At 35.8% G+C, this 25,873-nt stretch overlaps 1 protein-coding gene across 5 annotated transcripts; it reads right to left on the reverse strand.

The window, feature by feature from the left end:
• Positions 1-596: 596 nt before the first annotated feature.
• Positions 597-25,407, reverse strand: LOC109081849 (chondroitin sulfate proteoglycan 5-like). Of its 5 annotated transcripts, none has more exons than XM_042776542.1 (7): positions 24,691-25,407; positions 15,349-16,180; positions 10,737-10,925; positions 9,711-9,786; positions 9,068-9,124; positions 5,115-5,240; positions 597-1,373 (listed from the first exon to the last, which is right to left on the reverse strand). In XM_042776542.1, the coding sequence occupies exons 1-7, from the start codon at positions 24,785-24,787 to the stop codon at positions 1,083-1,085; spliced, it is 1,668 nt and encodes a 555-aa protein (XP_042632476.1). In that variant the 5' UTR covers positions 24,788-25,407; the 3' UTR covers positions 597-1,082. The 5 variants fall into 5 exon arrangements, with proteins under 5 accessions (XP_042632476.1, XP_042632474.1, XP_042632475.1 ...); XM_042776540.1 differs by having other exon boundaries at positions 9,633-9,786; XM_042776541.1 differs by lacking the exon at positions 9,068-9,124 and having other exon boundaries at positions 9,633-9,786.
• Positions 25,408-25,873: the final 466 nt, after the last annotated feature.

The raw sequence follows: 25,873 nt of genomic DNA on the forward strand, positions 1-25,873 counted from the left end.
AAAAAAAAAGATGGCTAGCTAACAATTTAGCATGCCACAGATGCTGCAATAATTAAGCATGAAATCTAATGCTTACACTAGCATCTGTTGATTTATTCTTGAATAATACATTTACAAGAAATCATAATAAAGACAAATCATGTGACAAACATGATCTTGTCGCCTTTGACTTGCTTAGTTGGGCACACCTTAATGATTTCAGAGAGAAAATAATGTTTGGAGACGAACAACTTCTTAGTATGTAGACTCTGCAAGGAACTTAGACTTTTTTACGTTGCAGTTTTTTTTTCTCGTATTGCCTCTCAAGGTGAAAAAAAAAATAAAAGAGAAAAAAAACCAAGTTCTTCAGAAGAGAACTTTTTTTTTTTTAGTGAAAAGTTTTTCAGGAGAGAGAAAACATTCTCAGGACTAGGCTCAGGAAAGATCCAAGTGAAATTTCCCATTTTTTCCACCATGATTTTCTTTTTTTCCCCTCTTCTTCTTCCCACATTTTGGTTCAGCGCTTCCCTAGAAATTATCAACATTAACTTACTTTTTTTTTTCATTTAAAAAAAATATGAAAAAAATTTTGTCCAAGGAACCAACAATAAACAATGTCAGATCTAAACAATTCTAAAATTATTTATTCTCAAAGTATTAATCTAACATCAAAAACACACAAAAAGCACCTTGTTAATAATAATAGTTAAGTTGTTTGTTTGCCCTGAATGTTTACAGGTTCCATCATTTCTGTAAATGCATGTGTATGAATATGAATGTGCTGTTTGACAAAATACAACATAAAACATGGCACCATAACACACGTGACATCCATGTTTGTCTGTAACACCAAATTAACAGTTTCTCAACTTATTTTACCTTTATACTCCTGTTGCACAACAATGCTTATTCATCTCCATTTATCATCTACTAACCTTTATTGTGCTGCTGAGTGATTTTGTTTCAGGTAAAGGCCAATGCTTTTAAACTGCATCCCAATTCATGTCTTGTTCATTCACAAGACTTTCACTCATTACCAAGCAGTGTCTTAAATTTCTCATGTAGAATAAATTTGTCATTTGTTTTGTTGTACATCACTCATGTTACGGTGTGTAGGCCGTGCCCAGGTGAGGGCTGGATGAGCCGGACAGGACTCCCGGTAGGGAACGCGTGCTAATGGGGCTGTAGCTGGGTTCGGAGCTGCGTCTGGGGCAGAGCTGGGATAGAGGCCTCCCATGTACAGATCTGCCAGGAGGCCGGCGCAGCACAGGGGACTTTTTAGGGGATTTGGGGAGCTTGTAGAGAAAGACGTTGTAGTGTAGTGGGGGGCTTGTCTCGGGGAGCATTTTCGCCTCTTCGGGGAGAAGCAACTCTAAGTCGATGGTCACACCACCCTGGACACACACACAAAGGCACAGTGCACAAGCATAACGACACAAACAGAAAAAAAAGAAAAAAAGCACATACAACACAGATTGACAAACCCATTCATAAAAAAGGCAAGAAATTATAAATAATTCAACATATACATTGCATGAATTGTTGATAACGACTCCAGCACCAAAACATTTAAATTAAGAGTGAATAGAGAAAACGATTAGGTCACTGTTTTGTGAACATTATCGAGTGATTTGAGTGTTGACACCAACCTGGCACAAGCTATGAGCGGTGAATGAGGTGAGCATGAGCAAGTAATCAGCCTGTAGGAATTGATCTCTTATTATCAAGTATACAGGTGCATCTCAATAAATAAGTCGTGGTTTATGTCGTGGAAAAGTTCATTTATTTCAGTAATTCAACTCAAAATGTGAAACTCGTGTATTAAATAAATTCAGTGCACACAGACTGAAGTAGTTTAAGTCTTTGGTTCTTTTAATTGTGATGATTTTGGCTCACATTTAACAAAAACACACCAATTCACATCTCAACAAATTAGAATATGGTGACAATCAGCTAATCAACTCAAAACACCTCCAAAGGTTTCCTGAGCCTTCGAAATGGTCTCTCAGTTTGGTTCATTAGGCTACACAATCATAGGGAAGACTGCTGATCTAACAGTTGTCCAGAAGAGAATCATTGACACCCTTCACAAGGAGGGTAAGCCACAAACATTCATTGCCAAAGAAGCTGGCTGTTCACAGAGTGTTGTATCCAAGCATGTCAACAGAAAGTTGAGTGGAAGAAAAAGATGCACAACCAACCGAGAGAACCACAGCCTTATGAGGATTGTCAAGCAAAATCAATTCAAGAATTTGAGTGAACTTCACAAGGAATGGACTGAGGCTGGGTTCAAGGCATCAAGAGCCACCACACACAGATGTGTCGAGGAATTTGGCTACAGTCGTCATATTCCTCTTGTTAAGCCACTCCTGAACCACAGACAACGTCAGAGGCGTCTTACCTGGGCTAAGAAGAAGAAGAACTGGACTGTTGTCCAGTGGTCCAAAGTCCTCTTTTCAGATGAGAGCAAGTTTTGTATTTCATTTGGAGACCAAGGTCCTAGAGTCTGGAGGAAGGGTGGAGAAGCTCATAGCCCAAGTCGCTTGAAGTCCAGTGTTAAAGTTTCCACAGTCTGTGATGATTTGGGGTGCAATGTCATCTGCTGGTGTTGGTCCATTGTGTTTTTTGAAAACTAAAGTCACTGCACCCATTTACCAAGAAATTTTGGAGCACTTCATGCTTCCTTCTGCTGGCCAGCTTTTTGAAGATGCTGATTTCATTTTCCAGCAGGATTTGGCACCTGCCAACACTGCCAAAAGCACCAAAAATTGGTTAAATGATCATAATGTTGGTGTGCTTGACTGGTGTTGCACACTCACCAAACCTGAAACCCACAGAGAATCTTTGGGGTATTGTCAAGAGGAAAATGACAAACAAGAGACCAAAAAATGCAGATGAGCTGAAGGCCACTGTCAAAGAAACCTGGGCTTCCATACCACCTCAGCAGTGTCACAATCTGATCACCTCCATGCCACGCCAAATTGAGGCAGTAATTAAAGCAAAAGGAGCCCCTACCAAGTATTGTGTACATGTACAGTAAATGAACATACTTTCCAGAAGGCCAACAATTCACTAAAAATGTTTTTTTATTGGTCTTCTAATTGGTATTCTAATTTGTTGAGATTGGTGGGTTTTTATTAAATGTGAGCCAAAATCATCACAATTAAAAGAACCAAAGACTTAAACTACTTCAGTCTATGTGCATTGAATTTATTTAATACACGAGTTTCACAATTTGAGCTGAATTACTGAAAGCAGGAAAAGCAGCTTTTCAAACTTCAGGTGTTGCACTAGACACTTCAGTACTACTGTAGCTTCATCTAATTTTTGGCAGTTTATGGACAGAATTCTTATGCTAGAGTAAATCTATCAATGAGTGATGCAAGACTCAACAAGCAACTAAGCACATCAAAGCTAAGTTAAAGTTCCTCCATATTCACATTCAAAGGTTTGGGATCAGTAAGATTTCTAATGTTTTTGAAAGTCTCTTAAACTCAACAAAGCTGCATTTATTTGATCCAAAATATAGTACAAAGAGTAATATTGTGAATTATTAGAACAATTTAAAATTGCTTCTTTTCGATTTTAATACGTTCTAACATTAATTTAGCTGAATTTTCAGCAGCCATTACTCCAGTCTTCAGCATCACATTCTCCTTCATAAATCATTCTAATTTGCTGATTTGCTGCTCAAGAAATGTATTTTTATTATCACTGCTAAAAACAGCCGTGGTGCATATATTATGGAAAAAAAATTTATGAATGCTCTTATGAATAGAAAGTTCAAAAGAACAGCCTTTATTTAAAATAATTTTTACGTAACAAATGTAGAATTCTGTGTCACGTCTGACCAATTCAATGCATCCCTGCTAATTTTACAAAAAAAAAAAAAAAAATAACATACCCAAAGTTTTTGAATGGTATTAAATATTATCCATATATAACAATTTTGTAAAAATATAAGCAATTGTAAAAATATAAATAAAATTTATTTTGAAAAGAGGAAAATTGTTACGTACGAACAGTGACGTTCTACATTTAGTTATGATATATTTATTTGTGGCCATTTTTTACATTTCCCTTTGCAAACTCACAACCAGAATGGACAGCAAAAAAAATTCATGTTTTGTGTAAATTATGCAAACCCAAATATGTAAAGTCAACCTAGTCCTACAAGAAATGTCCTGTATGGTTAGCAGTACCTGAGGAACGCTGAAGCCATGCACAGAAGCGAAGCAAAAGAGAGGAGGAGCAGTGAAAGAGTGAAGAGGAATCAAAACAGGAGCAGTGGAGTTCAGGAATACACTGGCCCTCAATCGTGTACTGGTAAAATGTTTTATTCCAAACAAACTGCCTTTATTTATTCGCAATTGCAAAAGAAAAGAAAAAAAGTACAAAAAAAATTCAATACACCAAAATAGTTAGAAATCAATTCGTTTCAAGACACAATGAGCATTAAAACTATGATACTGCAAATAAATATTAATCAAAGCAGTATTTGTACATGTACATATTTAGACGTACGCACTAAGTCAACAAACATCTACCAGTCTCAGAATAATTTTTTTACACAGTCTAAATAGCTACGTTATTTCCCACAGACGTTTTCTTTTGTACTAAAGAACACCAATGCATGCTGACTTGAGTAAGGCAGGACAGACAGGAGTTCAGAGATGACACAACGGTGAGGACTGAAGGTCAAAGGTTGAAAACCTGGAGGCTAAACCTTTGGGTTGTGGGGTGAAGTGTTTCACAGCGTAGCATGACTTAGCGGAACACAGCATTAAAAAGCTTGACATAACAGAATGCAGCATGACATCAGCAGTGACAGCAAGCGAGGACAAGGTGAATGTGGCAACACCAAGGTGCTGGTATGGTACTGTGGCGTTAGGAACTCCACCGTGTGATGACGGAGTACAAGCAAAAGTTAGCATGCTAGTTCAGTGCTTTGTTTGTTTTGAAGCCGACACTGAGCCATCCTGAGGTGAGTGCAAGGAAGAGTGCCAAGTCCATGTTTGGTCCACTAATTAGGGAATTTTAGTTATTTTAAGGTTTCAAAAATGTGTCTTGCTACAGTCACAGCGCTAGCCTGTGGCAAAAGGGTGTTACTACACGTCGTTCTGCAGTGACTTTACCTCCTCTGCATTGTCTTCTGTTGCAGGCTTTTCGTTTTCCAGTTTTGGCGTGAGTGAGTTCTGGTTGTTCAAAGACTCGTCCTCTTTAGGGGAACATTTGCATGGCTCTTCTTTGCAAGTGCAATCCTGTGGAGTAACACACATACACACAAGATGACAATGAAGGGAAAAAAGTGACAAAATGTTCCACTCCACCCTTTTACACCTGGCATTAAGATCTCAAATGTGTCTCCGGTGACCATTTCCAATGCAATCACACACAAAGCTATCAGTGCATAACAGTCATATGGACTATTTCTGATACCTGCAGTGCTTTTTGGAGCTTTCAAAAAAGTTTTCAAAAAACAGCGTAAACACAAAAAGAGATCTGGAATAGCATGAGGGATAGTAAATAATAAAATTGCCATATTTAGGTGAGTCCCTAGTTTTAGAGCAATTATGCATTATGCCAGCCAGTCTCTGACTTAAATTGTCTGTTTGGAAGCCCATTACCATGCCAAAAAACAAACAAACAAATAAATAATAATAATAAATCATGCTTTGGTAAATAAATTATGAAAAGTCAAAATAAGCCAATTATGAGATGTCATAATTGACCATCTCAGTTTTGACTGCCATAATTTTGACTTCTGTCATATGACTTTTGCCAGAATTTCATCGTTCTCTTAATTGACTTAGAATATCAGGGTTTTTTTTTACCTTTGATCTCATAATTGTCTTGGTCAATAATGATTATGCCAAATGTTAAGACTGACATACCAAGTGAATTATGAGATACTAAGTCATAATTATGAGATTAAAAGTCAAAATTGGCATCCCATCAGAAGAATGATTTAGTATGTCAGTTTTTAATTTTTAATTCATAATTATGGCTTATGAACGATTTAAAAATATGCCAAATATCAAGACTGACATACCAAATCTTAATTACCAATTTGAAAGTCAAAACTGACATACTAAATTAACTGAGATAGCATATTTAACACCACAATTCTCTCATAATTAAGTCATAATTATGAGATCAAAGGCCAAAAGTCAATTATGAGATTCTTAGTGTCAGTAAAAAAATTTTCTCTCATAATGACTTTTTTATGTGGCAGAAATGGCCTTCCATATGTGAAGATTGAGTGCATTTCCAAGATGCACTGAATGCAGTTTACACCTCAAGCTGCTTGTCGGATCACCGGATGTTAAAACCAGTTGTAAACAAGGCCCAGGAGGACCATAACAAACAAAACTGTTCATGAGATGAGCGCATGGATCTGAATTCAGTTTGTACTTCACAGCTGAGTGGAGTAAATGGTAAATTTCAAAGCATAAACTGATCCACAACCAGAAATTTCAAGGGGTATCAGCAGTTTATTTTCTATTTAGCAAGAGACATCAACACACTATAAGCACAGAGGTTACACAAGCTGGATAATATGGCACTTACAGTAAGCCTTGCTTATACATAAGGCATTAAGCAATACTTGTTAAAATAGTGTTTTCAACACAATGTTGTCTTATTTACTAATGCTAGGCATTAAAGCTAGTCGCTGCAAAGCAAAGCTTTTTTAACAACAAGCTACCTGTGATATCCCTTTTTGAAACCACAAAGGCAGTGATTTTACATGCCATGGGGAGGAAAGAAACAAGACTATTAATGTTGCGGATATCAGACGTGTAAATATTCATTCTCAAGAGGGAGAAGATGAAAAATGTCAAATAAATTCTCCCAGAGGCAGTAAAACAAGTCTACAATTCACAAGTAAACAATTTTCAAAGCTCTTTCGTCTCTGGTCTGTCTGTCATCAATCATCCATCATTTCTTGCCTCATCTCAGAGCATCTTGCTCTATTTCTCCTCCCTGTTGCACAGTGAAGCTGTCAAACTCTTTTAATCATAAAAGAGTCTCTTCCACTATGAGATCACTTGGGGAATGGAACGGCAGTGTTGAATGAGGTGAACAAATTTCATTTGTGCAGGCAATACAACCCCCATATAATCAAAAGATCATCAGAAACTAGACTAGGTTTTAGTTTCACCTCAGAATAAACAAATGACCTAAACCAAAGTGCTAGAGAACAGGATCTGACAAGTTCAAGGTTCACCAGGTACTGCAGGGTAACAGGTGAATATAGCAGTAAGACTGCTGTTTGGTCCTGCATTAAAGATCAAATGTTATACACTCAACAGAAGGAAAAGGTTGGAGTCTGTTTGTGGAAAATTTATTTATGGTAATCTACTCTGAAAGATGAACTCCAGATGGGAGCACAGAGAAAAAATCTTTTCCCAAATAGAAAGTTTAAATGTTCCTCCCCTGTTTCATCCATCAGTTCATTTAATGACGATGTCATGATAATCAAAGGCATTTATTTTTGTAAATCACACTGTAAAAAATAAGTGTAATTTTAATTTTAAGTGCTCAATTTTGTAAAAATTCTACGGAAAAAAAAAAACTGTTAATAGGTTAACAGTAAGTTCCCGTACTATATACAGGGGAAAACGGTAAAAGATCTAACCAGACATTTCATGTAATTTTACAGTAAAATGCTGTTAACTGTATAGTTTTAAGTAAAAAATAACAAATCAATATATAATTTACAGTCAAAAACTGTAAACTGATATTCCCAGAATTCTCTGCGTGACACTCCACATTTGAAAGTATTTCGTTTAAATAATCAGGTTTTATTAGTTAATAATCAGTTATGTGCATTTGCGCTTTGTGTTACATCTTCTGTTGTTTAATAAAAGTTTATTGCATTATTTAAGTATCGTGTGTTACCATGATGGTGTTTTGTGTTTGCATTAATGACTTTGAATATACTTCCACTTGTGGCGAAAATACTTGTGATGAGCTTTGATTCTTCATGTGGCTTTCTCTTTTACCACCTGCATTATTATGGTGGTTGTCAGTATGTTAAATGTACAAAAAAAAATTAACAGCAGTGTGTGTTGTGAAATTTGCTGGTTTACATTTAAATTTTCTTGTTTGTAAATTACAATTTTATACTGTAAAATTTACAGTTTTTGGCCTTAAATGTGTTTACAATTTTTATATATTTTTTATACAATTATCCTGGCAACTACAGCTGCCAAAATTATTTTGTAAAAACTACAGAATTTTTTTACAGTGCACTACTAAAATTAATTAGGGATTCATCAATTTTAGGTTAAATTTTCATAAGCTGTTAAATATTTCCAGCTTTTAATTCCAATCATTTTACTATTTTCTCTAAAATAAATAATAAACAAATAAATTAAAAAGCCAACTACAAACTTAAATCATTTTAAAAACACATGAATTTATCCATCACACAGGACTTTTCATAATTTCAACTCAATATCATAATTATGACTATCTCACAATTTATCTTATAACGTACAGTAAAAAAGAGATTAAAATATTATATTAGAGATTTTCTAAAGAGTATATTTTCCATTTCCATTTCCGTTTTTAAAGATTAACTTCAAGATTAATTGTATTTCAGATGATGGCAAAGTTAATCTACATGTAACAGGAAATGCATGATACAAATAATAATAATATCTCAATAATAATACCACCTATAAATTATAGTACTGATATTTCATGCATCCCTAGAACAGAGTATGTTACCCAGAAGTCAACACAATTTTCTACAAGGCTGCTTTGTTGTTAGTGCTTTGAATGATGTGAGAAGTTTAACAACTGACAGTGACACATTACGTTGTCTAGCAAGATGTTAAGTTGCAGGAATCAAGTTCTCACACTAAAGTCACAATAGCAATGAGGAAGCGTTTATTTAAAACTGCTAAATCTATTATTGCTTGTCTATGTCATTTCTTAGGAAGTAAAGGCTTAAGATGGATTTCAACAATGAGAGTGGTGATAGTTGTGAGTAATAATGAAGCTACAGGATTAAAGAGTTTTATCTGAATCAGCAGGGTATCAAAGCGTACTGGGAGGCGGTCAGATTGAGACGTCTTACCTCGCTGCAGGGATCCTCTTTGGGTTTATATTCCCATGTGTATCTGCTCATGGTTTTCTAAGGAGTGGGGTGGCAGGAGAGGATTACTCTACTGACACACTTCTAACAGTTTGTTATCATTCCCTCTTAATTAATCAAGACCTCAGCCTCAGCAGATATTGCATTACATTCACTGTTCCCTATATAAAGAGCAGTTAGAACTAAAACCGTTTGCCAAACATTGCATTGACTGCCTAACCTCTCTACACAACCACAACCAAATATGATCAGTATGTTTGGAAACACATAAGATAATGCAGTTTCATCATTGCTTCACACAGCCTGTAGTCCTTTACATGAACTCAGGTGGCACATGCGAGTCAATGACAACAGGTAACGGAAAGAGTGGGGGGATAAAGAGGATGGTATTTCTATTTTTCGAATTAATGATGAAGAGTGGAAAGAAAGTGAAGAAAGGAGAAAGACAATAAGCATACAGCCTAAATCAAGAGAGTGAGAGAGCACTTTATATCTCCAGTACTCATGCACAGGAAAACAGAGGGGAAGAGAGGAGAGGAAAAGTTACCTGACACATAATGTTATCATAGTAAGCCAAAGCACGGGCATGGGGGAGGTTAGTCGGGGTGTCACAGAGATTCCTTACATTTGCCTGAGAGCCCTCTGCGACAGTGGACAGCGAGAAGTTATCGATATTCTGCTCCGACTTTGGACGGAACTTACTGAAAGACAGAAACAGAGCGACCAAGACAAAAAAAGTAAATAAAACAAAATAAAATGTCATTTTCTTAGTGTCACAGGACCCTTCAGAAAAGGATCATAGAAAATAGAAAGTGGCTTGGATATTTCTGCTGTACAGTATTTAACGCAGTGGATTCAACGCTTAAGTTGTTTCTGCTACAAGCACACAAATGTTACCTGCATTAGATGGTCTTGATGGGCAGTTAAAACTCAAACATAAACAATTTTCACTATTGTCATCTTGTCTTCATTACTATACTCCCTTCCCTTTATCTCTTTAAATTTTCTCCTTACTCTTCCACTCCTCTGCTTTCAATCTTACCCTTCTCTTGGCCTGTGTTTAAATGCCTTTGTCTGCATAATATATAGGTCACTCTTGTGTTGCACTGTCAGACTAGCCTACTTTCAACAAAGAAGGGTGATATCATTGTATTCAAAGCCCATGTTAACATTGTACATTTTATTGTCCTCCAGCCTGAATGTGCTACAGTGTATTCAGCTCCATCAAGCAAAATTTATACAGACAAATCTAAAACTAGGACTCTAAGGCTGCATTTACACTGCAGGTCTTGATGCCCAAATCCGATTTTCTGACTATATCCAATTTTTTTGACAACCCGCTTACATCATCTTTTAAAAGTGACCTGTATCCGATTTTTGCATTTACAGTATACACTGCTGAAACTACCAAACGTAGACGTTCTGCCCCGGAAAAGGAAGTAAACCAGCACAAAATACAATGGATGCAGATGCAAATAAAATTATACAGTGTTTTGCTTTCCACAAATATTTGAAAAGTGTTTTTCCTGCTTACACGTTCACCGGTCATATCCGATCTGTGCCACATGAGAGGAAAAAATCGGAATTGGGTCACTTGAACCATGCAGTGTAAATGGGGCCTAAGAAGTGTGTGGTTACATGCGCATTTCACCTGTGCTTGCGAAGTCGTCTGTTTTCAGTCTTAAGCACGTGCATCCTCTTGGAGAAAAAGACTATAACCATGAAGAGGAGTAACAACATGACAGCAGCTCCACTCACTGCTATACACATCACTTGGAAGTCAGAAATGACCGACTCGCACCTGGAGCCTTTGTTCCAGATATATTCCTGAATGTTACACCTACAAACAACAGAGAGAGGTGTTAGAAAAGAAGCAGTTAAGCAAAATACAAACTGGTATATATAATAATTCACTTCTGTGATATTTCATATGACACGTTGTATAAGCATGATTTGGGACAATGCAGGCTATATGAACACAGAAGGAAATCTGGTCAAGAGTTGTGGAAATAACCATAAAACTTACAAATGCAATAGAAATTAAATGGAATTGCAACTAGTCTGATTTACAGAATTGTATTTATTTACAGACATTCAAACAAATTGGCCATTACAAACACATCTGTGGAGAGACGAAGCGTGAGAAGAACAATAGTGTGTTGTGTGGCCTGTTGACACATTTATCATTACTATGATTTGACTGCAAAGTTATTCCTACAGCTGCATGACTGGACAGATGGCCCTGTCAAGGACGTGTACTTTATGTGCTCCTCTATCTGTGCCGCTCCCACAGAGAATAAAGCACCTGAGCTGTGCTCAGTTCACAGCTTCCAAAACAGATTTACAAATTCTCTAATTAACCAGTGTTTTCATAGTGCCTGAGGTGCACAATATCCTATTGAAGCTAGATCTACTATTTTTATATTATGTAATGCATATTAGCCCATAGGTCAATAAAAAAGTTCATATTGAGTGACTTACATTTTAGACAAAGTATTTCTAATTACGTTTTTTTGTCGGTAGAGCCAAAAAACAATAGTTTCAAATGAAGCCAAATCAAATACCATTAAACTAATGGACACGCCATATGATGCTTGTCAAGCACAAACCACAAACATATACTTACACTCTGCAGCATATGGGTACGTTTTGTAGTGAGTGAAAGGCCAATTAATACAATTAAGCCATGTTTACTATTTAGCCTAAAAAGATCAATTTGAAGCTTAGTTTTAAGGTCAATTCTACTAACTACCCATCCATTTAGACCATCAGCTGCGCTACACATAAAACACATTCAGCAAATTCACAAACCATATGTTCATCTGATAGTTAACTCTTTATGTGCACTACAAATGGAAACTCATCTTTTCTAATAGCACTGACCCCATTAATGTAGACAGCACCCAGCGAAGCCTTCTCTCAGTGATCGAGAAGTTAGCCCTGCGGCATGTGCAAAGTCCAGCGCCTGACTGAAAGATACTATTGCATACCGAAATAAAGCTGAGCTAAATGTGGTTTTTCTTAAAAAATAAAATAAATAAAACAGACCAGTGAATTAATATAATTAAACTAATAAGTTTTTTTTATATAAAAATAATTAATAAAAATATTAATTCTAATTATTTATCTACATATTAATAATGAAATATATCTATTTTACATATTTTCCCTTAGTTTATATTGTTATAATAAATCAAAAAACTGGTAAAGTGCATTATTTTTAAATGCCTAATTATCCATTTTACTTTATTACGTTACTGATATTAAAATAAATGGAAATATTTGACTACAGTAAAGAGTCAAACTTTTCTGTGGGATAATGAGCACTGATCGATTACAATAAGGCAGGGAAGCAAGGGTCTGTGTTGATTTCATTCTGACTTTTAAGCTGTGGATGTAAGGGTGTATCCAGAGGAGAGCGAGTAGTCATCCGCTCAAACACACAGCTTAACACATCACATCATCTAGCACTGAAGCTTCACTACACACAAACAAGATTCTTAAAACCCCACTATTTTGGCCCAAAGCACCAGCTTGAGGCAGGGTCTTTAGCTCTTAAACTGAAATACACACATTCACAGATCTGGGCTCTGACCCAAATCACTTTTAAGCAAATGTTTAATAAGGGTCTGCACTGGTCTCTGAGTAGATTTGTGGCAGTAGTGGATGCTGGTTTAGTATAGAGTGATATGCCGCCAAGCCACAATGACAGGCATGGATCATTTTAGAGAGTGGTACTGAAATAACAGCAGTTGAATGTGAGACAAATGCTGAACATTCTTATCATGTATACTGTAATTCAACCCATATCAACTCAAGAATGAGGTATATATCAGTATTAAAGCATTTTTCTGATTATTGTGTCAAACTGGAACAAACTTCTTAAACAAACCAACTGAACATTTTGTTTAATCTCCATTACTAAAATTATTTGTTAAAAATGTGTCACTTACAGAAGTCACTTACAGTTCTTTGGTGTTTTGAAGTAGTATTTATATTTAATGATGGCTTATGTACAGTATTCAGTTTCAGTTCCATTCTAATGTTGCTTTGAAAATTTTATCTTGATTCTCAATTCATCGCTCCTGCCACTTTTGACAATGTCCAGCTCTTATATATATATATATATATATATATATATATATATATATATATGTGTGTGTGTGTGTGTGTGTGTGTGTGTGGTCTTGCTTATGTACAGTATATATATATATGTGGTTTGGCTTATGTACAGTATTCAGTTCCATTCTAATGTTGCTTTGCAAATTTGATCTTAATTCTCAGTTCATCACTCCTGCCACTTTTGACAATGTCCAATTCTTGTATATATATATATATATATATATATATATATATATATATATATATATATATAAACCTATTTTGCTACTATATGGAGCTTAGTTTCCATATTGAAAAAAAAGCAACTGTGAGACAAGAAATACATCCACAGCTGTGTAATATGAATGTCGCATTTATGAGATACGTTAGAATTTCCAGTTGTTGTTTTTTTTCTCTCTCTCTCTCTTTTTTTTTACTTCTTACAAAAAGGTTTTTTGTATTTAAAAACAAATGTCATGGTTTTGGCATTGTGCACAGATTACAATTAAGAAACTTAAAATTCTGCCTAATAGTAAGGTATGGAATTTTTAAAACCTTGTCACTATGAATTACCAAGCAATTGGATTTTGAAGGCCATTAATGAAAAAAAATGGGATCATTTTGTTCTGCCCAACACATACTAGATCAAGCATGTTTAAGGCAATAGCTAATGATCATTGATATTTCTAACAGATGGAGGGAAAATAATAAATTGAATAAGTGCGCTGTTGGCATAGTTTCATCACCAAACATTTCTCCAAACTACAACAAGGCGCCTTCATGTTCTTGCAGCAGCAACTAACACATGGCTGAAGAACTTAATGCTGTGGCCTGTCTGATCTTTTCCTTTAATATTTTTGAATATATATCTTATTTGTTTTATATATGGTAGAGTGTTACATTAGGCATTTAAATAAATGCCAAAAAGCTTTCCTAAACCCTATGGCAACTGCTGCACAGTGTAAAAAATGCTCCCATGACCTGGTTAGCCCAGTCCCACATGTTTGCATGAGCTTGGCCAAGTTCCAAGAACATTGATGTTAGGCCGTTTACTACTGTTCCCAAGAGATGTCTTCAACTGAGACTCAATCCATCTTCAATCCCAACATTTGATTCTGGGACATTTTAAAGACCAGCGCTAAGCTCCTCTTGAAAATGTAAATCATAATCCCACACCATGAACAGATGCACAAACATGACCGAAGGATTGCGTTTCATCTTCAAACTCATTATGAATGTTTGATCAGATGGCGATGCTAGCAGAAACATCAGGGTGGTCTTTTACGCATTCCTTTCACGATGTAAATACAGCCCAAACATGATGACACCTTTCACAAACCAACAGATTTAATCTATAAATGTTCAATATTAAGTGTGTGTACTGTATTACTTGTGCTCTTCCATTAATTTGTATATCTTGTTTTGTGTGTTTTTTAGAGGACTTGGCTACTCAGGACAGTTGGAGACAATCACTCTACGATTTTTCCATTAAACACACGTGACTAATTTAAAACTGAACATAAATTATAAAACCAATTGAGATCACTTAAAACAATATTTGACACTAATTCATGGTTTTAGCAGAATAACGCATTGTAGTGGCAACCATCAAAATTACAAAATGTTTCAAAACAGCTGAAATCGAGTGACTCGGCCTGATACGCACAACAAAAATGTTCTAAGCTTCATGAAGCAGCATTTCAAAAGCATTCATTATTAATTCGGTTATGTTTCCACAACACAAAAACCTCAATTAAGTTTGTTTAACATAACACACATTAATTTCATGGAAAAGTTTTCTTCAATTTAAGTAAAATTTTGATTGCATTATGATTGTTAAGACCTATTCACACCAAGGATGATAACTGTAAAATTTTAATAATCGTTCTAATTCTAAGAGAATAGGGAAGTCCATACCACAATTATAATAAAAACACAGAGAAACAATATCATTAGAATAATTTTCAGGGCATTTGTTTCCAGTTAATTAGAATCCACCCAACATTAAAGAGATCAAGCGTTTAATGTAGTAGAAGACATAACTATACTGCACGCTTACAAAAACAGAACATTGTTGTGCATTGTTGAGGATGCTTATATACTTAATATAGTTATTGTTCTTGGTGTGAATGGGCCTTAACACATGAATGTGTGCATCTTACCGGCAAAAAGCACCAATACCGTCTACCACATAACACTGTCCTCCATTGAAGCAGTAACTGGGGAAGATGGCGCACGATGAGACACATGTACCATTGTAACGCACAAAACCATAGAGACAACCAGAGTTGAGCACATCCGATGCTCCAGGTGAAGATTCTACAGATCCATCACCAGGTGTAAGAACTCTAGTGTTGGAGGGAACTGTCCTGGCTATGAGAGGAACATTTTCATCTTCCATGTCAGGTGGCAACGGTTGGCTCTCCTCTAGATAAACTTCAGTGGGTGAATAGTCAGGTGACAGATAATCATAAAAACCAGAAAGTGTCCTGGATGTTATATCTCCACCCTGGAGCTCCTGAACCCAAGCAGGAGGATCAAGAACATGCTGTTGGTAAGAAGGATTGTAAAAATTCACCGCGATAACTTCATCTGGTTGGGAAGGGGTGGACTCAGGAGAAGGACTTGTGACCGGATCTAAAAACGTCCCATCCACTTGTAGTCTCTCGCTCTTCCAGCGTGGAGCGCTGTCCTCAATTCTCTCCTCGTTAAAGTCTAGCTGGGACAGGCCACGTGTTCGGGGTTCAGCCAGCGTGGGCAGCCGGGCAGCCATGCCATCTATCATCAAATCAATGATGTGTTCCCTTTCGGCTGAATCAACACTGCTGTCCGTCACAGCACTGGTTGAGGTTTCTCCAGCTCCAGCTCGTGGTTTCCGAGAGTGAACGTGGGCCCTGGCAATAGGTGTGATCTCACCAGGAAGTGCAAGCTTAAGCCCCATCCCATTCAGGTCTGAGGAGTTAGTCCCAGTAGAGTTGGAGATAAATGAACTGCCTGGAAAACAAACAAACAAATAATAATAATAAAGTTAGTCACAAATTGACAATTTTTTGAAAAAAAAAAAAAAGTTGCATATTTATATATATTTTCATTATTATTATTTTCCTGTATAAGCACCTTCACAAGCACTCACTACCATTCTGCATACTCAGCAACTCCACAGTCATGCAGAGAGAGAACAAAGGACAAAATATATACTCATCACATATATGCATCACAAACCCGGACAAATCTGCTTAATTATACACTGCTGTGCGCGAGGCCCCAGATTTCTTTCCAAAGCAGCCTGTGTTAGCTGGATTAGCAATTCTGATTTACTAATGTAAATTACTGAGCATGTGTGAAAATTGGGATTCAGATTAGGATTAAGGGCTGTAGGTTGAGACTTGCATTGGTCAGTCTGGATGGGTAAACTTTAATGCACAATGATAAACACACAACAGGGAATTCCTCTTCAGCACTGGAAAATCTCACTGACCTAACTGATTGTCCTTTACTGATGCTGTAATCAATCTAATGCAATCCATCTCAAATACAAACACACTTGACAAATAAATGACAATTCTGTTTGATCATTTGAATTAAAACCATTATAAAAAGCAGATCTGAGGAATATTTAGTCAAATTTCACTGATTGACTTTTAGCAATCTACTTTACATATTTGACTGACAGTGTGGAATTCCGTTTCCATGGACATTCTTGGTTTAATTCCTCTTCATTGTAAATTAAATCCAAGTCACACATGAACCCCTGAAAGACACTCACTCACACACACCATTGCCAAGAAGCAATGTAAAGGGGCTGCCATTTTGGAACATCTCAAAAGCCATGTAAAACAGAGACTCTTCTGTCCTCTCCACTTGATTCAATTCCTCTCTGTCTCCCATTCATTTATTTACACAATCCCCCCAGGGAGGCTAACGGAGCTGGCAGCGTCTGCATAAATCATTTCTTGCATACCTCACGTGATGTTCAAGAGTTGGATCCTTTACTTTTATTTTTGTCACTCTCTTTTTATTTTTTATCTTTTAGAGAAAAAAGAAGAAAAAAAGAAAACAACAACAACAACATAGAATCACATCTAAACAACAGAACAGTCATTTGGTCACCTATACATTCTTACATAAACATATTGATGGAGGTATATCTCAGATGATACAGCAGACAACAACTGTGTCAGAATCATAAACACAATACTGTTTTCCCAATACTGTAAATATTTATCCATCCTTAATGCGAATGTCATCCTCTCCATATTTTGGACACTGTTTACAATGTCCAGCCATTCAGTCTTTATCGGATGTTCTTATTGTAGCCACTTTCTTGTTACAGCTTTCTTGCTGGCTGCTAATAATATCTTTAACATTTTTTAAAATTTTTGTATTTATCTTTCTTCATCAAAGGAGCTGCTAAATTGCCCAGATAAATTGTAGAAAAAGAATAATCAATTCCCTCACCAAAAATTATATGTATTACTTACCTCCTGTCAATATGACTGAATGGCTGGGCAGTTCCAGAATACATGAAAATGACCTGCCAACTGTTCCCCACATTTCCTCCAACACAGACCACTTCCATTCTCGCCAATCTGAATAGATTTTAACTTGGGGGTTGCAAAGTATCTAATAATATTTCGCCAGCAGAATTCTCTCCACATATACACAAGCTGGTAGAAGTAGCCTGTACAGAACAAATATTCAGCCAGTCTCCCCCTTAGATGTTTAGACCGGATTCTTTCTCCCATTTTAATCTAACCTTATCTGTTGAATGTTTCTTAATGGACTGAATAGCTAGATATAGTTTTGAGACAAGTTTCCTTTTGTCTTTATTTTTATAAATATCAATGAACAGATCAAGTAAATTGGTGTCATGCTTCTCCATGTGTCTTATCTCTTTATTAAAATAAGTTCTAACTTGTAGGTACCTGAAAAAAAATCTATTTTTTCCAGATCATATGTTTCAGAAATGTCCAGAAAGCAACCCATTTTAGAAGCCTAGATTGTCTTACAAGTAATGTTGATTTGCACTCTTTAAACCAGATTCTGAAGGGAACTTTAGTCCACTGATTTAAAGATTTAGAATATTGTTCATATAAGATTTTGCTACCAAGTACTGATTGCAGTGGTATAACAAGCTGAGAGATCTCCAAATCCTTCCACTTTGCTATATATTCTGGATTACAACAGCATGCTAAAGATCTTAGCTGGGCAGCTTTGAAATAGTCTGAAAAACATGGTAGTGATCTACCCCCTTCCTCTTTACATAGCTGCAGTGTTTTAAATTGAATTCTTGAATTGGAAAAGGTATAGAAGTCGGGGAAGCATGTTCATTTTTGGATCCTTTACTTTTATTTGGAAATATTTAAAAGCTCAGTGCTGGACTGATGTCTGAATAAAACACAGTCACCCTTCCGAGACAGAGCAGGGGAGAGGATACAAGAGGAAAACAGTTTTGATTAACATAACTCCTTGCAAAGGGGTCAGCAGACAGAAAAGAGAGGTTGAGGGAAAGAGTGTTGTTGAAAGAAAAATAACACAAAACACTTGCTATAATGGAGTGAAGATGATAAAATTTGACAGTGAGAGTGTGTTTCTCTTTCCACCCATTTGAAGACCAGTGCCAAAACCTTTGAGAAGGATTTCTGCCCCCTATTTAGTAAGCATGTCAAGACTGCAAGAGCGAGGGGGATAGTGAGAAAAAAGGGGGGTAAGACGATCGAGAGCGAGAAAGAAATAGAAAAGAGAACTATTTTCTCATGACCTCACCAGTGAGACATTTACATTTGTAAGAGTGTCTGCCATCTTCATTCTCTCACTGTGCTCATGGCCTCTATTTACAATCAATATCACATAAACTCTGAATCAAATCAGAAAACTAATAAATGATGATCAAAGAAGACCAAACATTAAACTTTATTGCTATAGTACTGGGAAGTAGTACTGCACTGTCTCTCTTCACCTTCATTAAAAAACAGCACATGTTCTTCCTCTGTCTCTAGTTGACATTTTTTGATTATGTAACACTCTTGAGGAGGGAAAAAAACATGTTCCAGAGCATGGAAAATTGCAAATGTCAACTACTTATCCCTCCTACTTTCTTTTTGTCCCTCGATCTCTGATGACCCAAACAAACCTGTAATCTGAGAGTATTTGAGGTAACGTCAAGATGCTTCATGAAAAAGTCCATGTACACAGAAAATGCATTAACAGTAGAATTAAAATGGCACAAATGGCTTTAAATGAGGAAATATAGAGAGAGAACAAAAGAAAATATTTACATTTATGCATTTAGCAGACACTTTTATCCAAAGCAACTTACAGTGCATTCAGGCTAACATTTTTTACCTAACCTGTGTTGCCCGGGAATCGAACCCACAACCTTTTGTGCAGCTAACGCTAACAGTTTTATTTTTAATTTTTTTTTGTCCATAAAATGAAAGTTAAAGCCCAAGACCTTATTGCCTTTCTTTGAGTGCAGAAAAGGCATTTTAAATATCCTTTTGTGTTTAAAAGAAAATTCTTTTTCACCAAAAATTGGTACCCTGATTAAAATAGTCAATATATTTAAAGTCAGCATGAAAAGACAATCATCTATTTTCAAAACACATTATTGACCTCTTTGTGAACAATTCATCCATCACAGTTTCAATTTACTCTGTTTTTTTTTTGTTTGTTTTGTTTTTTATCTTGCCATTTTTAATCAAAATGTCTTAAATCGATTTTCGCCAGACTTCAGACTTCCATGACTTCTCTTTGGTGATGTATGCAGGACTTCTCCAATCATTAAGTCTGCTTAAACCCCACCCCTTTCTTACAATTCTCACATTCAGATCTGCTTCCATTCAATCAACAACTGATGGATAAAAGTCCCGTTCTACATGGTTTTCTCTTTTGATAATCCATTTCAGATGTACATCGCAATACACAAGAAAAGATCTGTCACTATTTATTTATTTATTTATTTGAAGTCTATACTCTTTATGTGAGAGCCAGCTTAACATTTAACTCACCTTACCTTATTTTCAAATTTGATCATTTGGTATCCTAAAGGCAAGTGTGTCATTCTAAACTCTGCAGAACAAAATCCACACTGCCACGGTGCCACCCATGTGCTTTGTTATAAATATTACTGTGATGCTGCTTGGCAGGGGAGCTGGCAAGGATGTCCTTGGCATCAAGGATGGGTGTAGGTTCACAGCAGTATCAGTGCAAGCCAAACAGACATATAGAGAGGCCAGATCTGTGGGATTAATAGTTCCACCCCAACCTGACCCATTAGTAGTTATGCCAGCCAAATTAAATATTCGAGCCACTCTGTGTGTTGAGATAATGCACCATATAAATGTTAGTTTGGGAATATGCATGAGCCAGTAATGAGCATTTGTGCAGATTACAGAAGATCAGTTTAAAAAAAATCCAATCTAATCTTGGTTTAAGAGGGAAAGCCAATTGTTTGTTTCACCATTCATAAACAGTATGGCTTTAAGATTTATTATAGAGTTTATTGTAGTGTTTTTTACTAATGATATTCAAAGAATGCAAGGTTTTTTTTTTAAAGTTAAGCTCTAAGGAGAGAAGTTTTATTTTGCTACTCTGTGTAAAATACCAGCAACAGAGTTACGTACAGAGGAGGTATGCCAGGAAAGAAAATTTCAATAACATTTAGTCAAAAAATGTGTACTGTACAATGTAAAGATATATATTTTATTAGATGTAAAAAAAAAATATATATATATCCAAGAGTAGAGTCTGAGTTGTTGAAAATTAGAACTATAAAGTTTTAATTGTTCTAATTCTATGAGAACAGTGAACTCCACACCTCAACTATAATGACTACAACACAGAAGAAAGATATTGTTGAACATTTCAGAGCCAGTCAGAATCCATCTGACTTTAAAGAGCTTGAGCATTTAAAGCGACAGATTACATATATGCAGTGCACGCTTACAAAAAACAGAAAGTTATCATTTACTGGTGTGGATGCTAATTTCATACTGATCATATTTTACATGTAACTTTCAGTGATTAAGCACTAAGACTAATTAATGATTGCTTTTAATAAATAATAATTTTAGTTATTCATAATAACATTCTAAATATTTTATAATTTACTAAAATAATAATTTTACATTTTATTAAACTATTAAATTATTTTATTTCATATTATGGCAACACTTTACAAGGTTCCTTTTGTTAACTATATTTAATGCATTAACTAACATTAGCACTGAGCAATACATTTGTTACAGTATTTATTAATCTTTGTTAACATTAGTTTATAAAAATACAGCTGTTCATTTTTACTCCATGTTAGCTCAGGTCCATTAAATAGCATTAGTAGATACAACTTTTGATTTTAACAACGTATTAGTAAATTTTGGAAGCAACATTAAATACAATTAATAAATGCTTTAGACGTATTTTTCATTGTTAGTTTGTGTTAACTAATGTAGTTAACTATTGTTAACAAATTGAACCTTATTGTAAAGTGTTATCAATAATACACAACTAAAATATTTCACAAATACAGAATCACTTTCATTTGGACATGCACATTTAACCGACATATTTTCCAAATAATGCTTGCAGAGACAAAAAAAAAAAATCAGAAATCAGAATTTTATCTTAATCATGTTAATTCATTCACATTGCTGGTTGGTAATCAAAATGTTCAATTTTTGTTGATGCAAGGATATTGTTTGTGCACATAAACATGGTCAGTGTCTGTGCACCACATCGAATGTTTGGAAGAGATTGGTCCCCTTGTCCAACACAGTCTTCGTCACAGTCAGTGAGCTTAACAAGTACAAAACTGGATCAACGACATGATTAATTCAACTGTAATGCTTTACTGCACAGATGCTGAAGATCAGCAAGTGTCCAACAGGTTATGTAGTTCCATAAGTTTCCAGCAGTGTAGGCAGCTCTAGTGTCAGCGTCTGGCAGGATAAACACAGTTGGCCCTCACTGGGAGCTCCATACGGGCAAGCTAGGCGGGCGCTAACACTAGCTCATTGATGCTAATGCTCATTGACAGTCTCTGCTGTTATGAGGCTGCAGTGGCAGATGGCTCTCTTGTGCCATGCATGGAAAAGATCTAAGCAAGTTTAGCACTAAAAAAAATGATCTGAGGTTGAAAATAAACATCAAGACAGAATAATGTCATTGCATGGTTCAAAGACTAAATCTGTGCACATTTTTGTGAATGCATCCTGTCTGTCCCTTTTTATTTCTCTCTCTCACTCTCCTAAGGTTAAGGAAGTGAGTGCTTGGTCTTGGCAAAAACAACAAAGAAGAGTAACAGCCTTTTGTCACAGCATGCCCACTAATTTCAACTAGGCACTAGCAATGCATGTTCTATAACAGTAATGATTGTCCCTAGTTTAGCATAACCTCAAATGAAACACAAAATATATACAGAAGGCAGCACTATAGCTACAACTGGCAACAAAACACATTTCAGCCTTATGAATAACTATAAAAAGTGATTTGACTGAACTATCCAAGTTGACTTCAGTATAAAATGGTGTGACATTTCTGAAAGAATTGTGACATGGGAATATTGAGGGCAGGACTTGGTTTTATTCACAGAGAATTGATGGACTGTAAAAAGTGGCATCTTTGACAAATGGTCGGAGGTGAGAAATATACATTAAGACGAAAGACATCTTTTTCTTTAATGATGTGCGCTGATTAATTGTTCTTCTTAAGGAATAAGTGCCACAGGAAGAGTGTTATGAATGTGCTGACTATAAAGAAGTGGTCGACCGATATACTGTATTGTCTGACATTTGGCACTTTTAACTTATCAGTGTCAGCCGATATGTATTTTTTCTGTGTAGACAATGTTTCGGAACCAACTTTTATTTTGACAGTGCCAGGTTGTAAAATGTAAAATTAACCTTGCCTGGTCTTTATTTGTGAAAATATGATTCCGACTGAGCACAAACTTGCTATACTGAATGCACTGTTGGTTACAGTGTTTACTTCCTTTTTATTAATGTTTTAGCTACTTTATCTGTGAGAAGTATTATAATGCGATTACAGAATCAAGTTGATAAAAAATAAATCTGTAAAATAAACAGATTTACCCTTTAGCAAGTTTAAATTTGTATTATATTAATCCATTTTACAATTATTTTTTTTTTTAAATATGTAAAAAAATCAATTTCTTTGCAGCAAATATTATGCATCTTTTTTAAATTAAATATACTCATCGGCCACCCTAATATTGGCATCAGCCGTAAAAAAAAAAAAAAAATCTATATCAGTCGACTACTACCAGTCAATACTGTCAATCACTGTTTACCAGGAAGTGTGTTAATGAATAATTCCAGCAACATGTCAGAGCAACTGCACCATTTACATGTTCCCATTCCCACATACATACACCCTCAGTCACCATTCATGTCTAACAAAGAATTTCAATTAGAGGGACAACAGATCAGCATGACTGAACAGAGCTCTGGACTGACTGCAGCAGCTACAAAAGCAAATGAAATACAAGAGCATCTGGATTTGTTAAATGGCTTGATTATAATAAAAGGTTTGAATTGCTTTTTATAAGGCCATTATGAGTGCTTAGGTCAATTTTATCATCGGAGCATGCTTGCTTAACATCCTGTTTTGATGAAAGATGCATGTCTTTGAAGAGACAGTGATGCTATACATGGACTTTGGGAAGTTGGCCAAGAGGTCAGAGGTTCAGCTAAGTGCAACCATTTAAAGCTCCTTATGCAAATGATACTTTCCTTTTTTTACATTAGTTAGGCCGAGGCATCTGTAGTGTGATGCAGGTCAACCACGCCAATGTGACAATTTGGCACTCATGCACAATTGAGCTATTGTGCTGTCGCTCAGCAACAAATTATTTTAAAGGACCAAAATATTGTCAGTGGATAAAAGGTCACCCCCACTCTATAAATGTGTGCATTTGGTAAACTTAAACTTATATTTAGAAATAAAGCATCAAATACAGCTGTGTTTAAGAGAGAAATATATATATGTAGCAAGCAAAAGTAAAATTTTTATATGGCAGTATTCTATTATACATAAATAATACGTTTTATTCTTTGGTCCAATGAATAACTAGATTAATTATTAAATTAAATTGTAATATTTATAAAAATGCCAATAAGATGAACAAAAAAGATACGAGGCTGCGCTTAGTAGCTACATTTTCTCTCAGTTGCGTACATTTTAAAAACATAAATAGTTCTGAAATTCCTAAACGACTCGAGCTTTCTTAAGTAATTGTGCTAACCATTTATCATTTAAATTTAATTTACATGCAAACACTGGTTTGGTGACATTTTAGAGACCCATTTATCGCTTGATCCGAGTGAATCAAATAAAGTTTATTACATTTTTGTTTCAAATTGGCACAGTTTATGTTATTTCTCTTAAAAAGCTCTAACAGAAACAAACTACAAAGAAGATCCCTGTTAAAAGTGGGAAAGGCAGGCATTTAGAAAGATTGTATAATAACTCAAATATATACTCACCATTAACACACAAAGGAGTGATGAGGAGAAGCAGGACGCTGGACAGCACCACCGACTCCCAACCTGCTGAAAACAACGTGCGCCTGGAGTTCATCATGACACAAACGGTCTTCCAAAACACTTTAACTGAACCAGGTGGATCTTCTATTTAAGATACAGTCATACGGGAGATATTTTGAAGAATCTGAGCAATTATCCTGGACATAAATCTCCTTAGACTGAACGCGTTACGAAGCGCGATGCTTCATGCCAACTTCGGATGTTGTCTTCAGTTGTTATTCCTCTTTTGTTGAGATTCAGGCCACCCTTTGCGTCGCTAGGGACCCGTCATTTCTTATCCAGCTCCAACAAGATGCCAAAACAGTTAAATGCGTCTCATTGGTAATGAGAGCCAGTATCAGGCGTCCACTAAGGAAGTGGAGTTTCGGTATAATTCACGCTGCCACTGACTACAGTAGTCTAATTCCAGTGGACGAGTTTTTTTGTGCCAGTCGAACTCACGCTTGAAGTATCTGCTCATGCGCCTCATTACCGACACAATATGTGTGGTGTGATAAAATCACTAAAGTTCACTTATATATAAAATATTGACATATAAATAGTTTCATTATAAATAATTTAACTGACCTCTTTGAATAAAGGTAGCCTACAAAACTGATGCAGGCGGTTTCCCCGAACAAAGCGTCTGAAACTGGGTCACTCATAGATGCCTGTCCAAACATAAGCAAACACTGTGTAGAGGGGAGGGACTCTTAACTCAATTTTCCAAAAATCACAGCGATCTGTGGAAATTATCCTTGGTCAAAGAGGAAATTTGTATTTTTTTAAAACCAATTTTATCAGTATTATGTAGAAACTTAAATTATATTTATAAATATTTAGAATTAGATTTTAATATTTTCAGTTTCCAAGTTATAGTAATTTAGTTGTACTTTTGTAATTTTCTTATAGTTTTATTTTAGCATTTAAAGGGGTCATATGATGCGATTTAAATTTTTCCTTTCTCTCTGGAGTGTTACAAGCTCTTGGTGCATAAAGAAGATCTGTAAGGTTGCAAAGACTTAAGTCTCAAATTCAAATAAATATTCTTTATAAAAGTTAAGACTTGTCCACACCCCCCTGAAACAGCTTGTTTAAACACGCCCCCACATATCTACGTTACTGTGTGGGAAGATTTACAAAA

This window comes from Cyprinus carpio, chromosome A19 (assembly GCF_018340385.1).
Source record: "Cyprinus carpio isolate SPL01 chromosome A19, ASM1834038v1, whole genome shotgun sequence".
NCBI classification, from domain to species: Eukaryota; Metazoa; Chordata; class Actinopteri; order Cypriniformes; family Cyprinidae; genus Cyprinus; species Cyprinus carpio.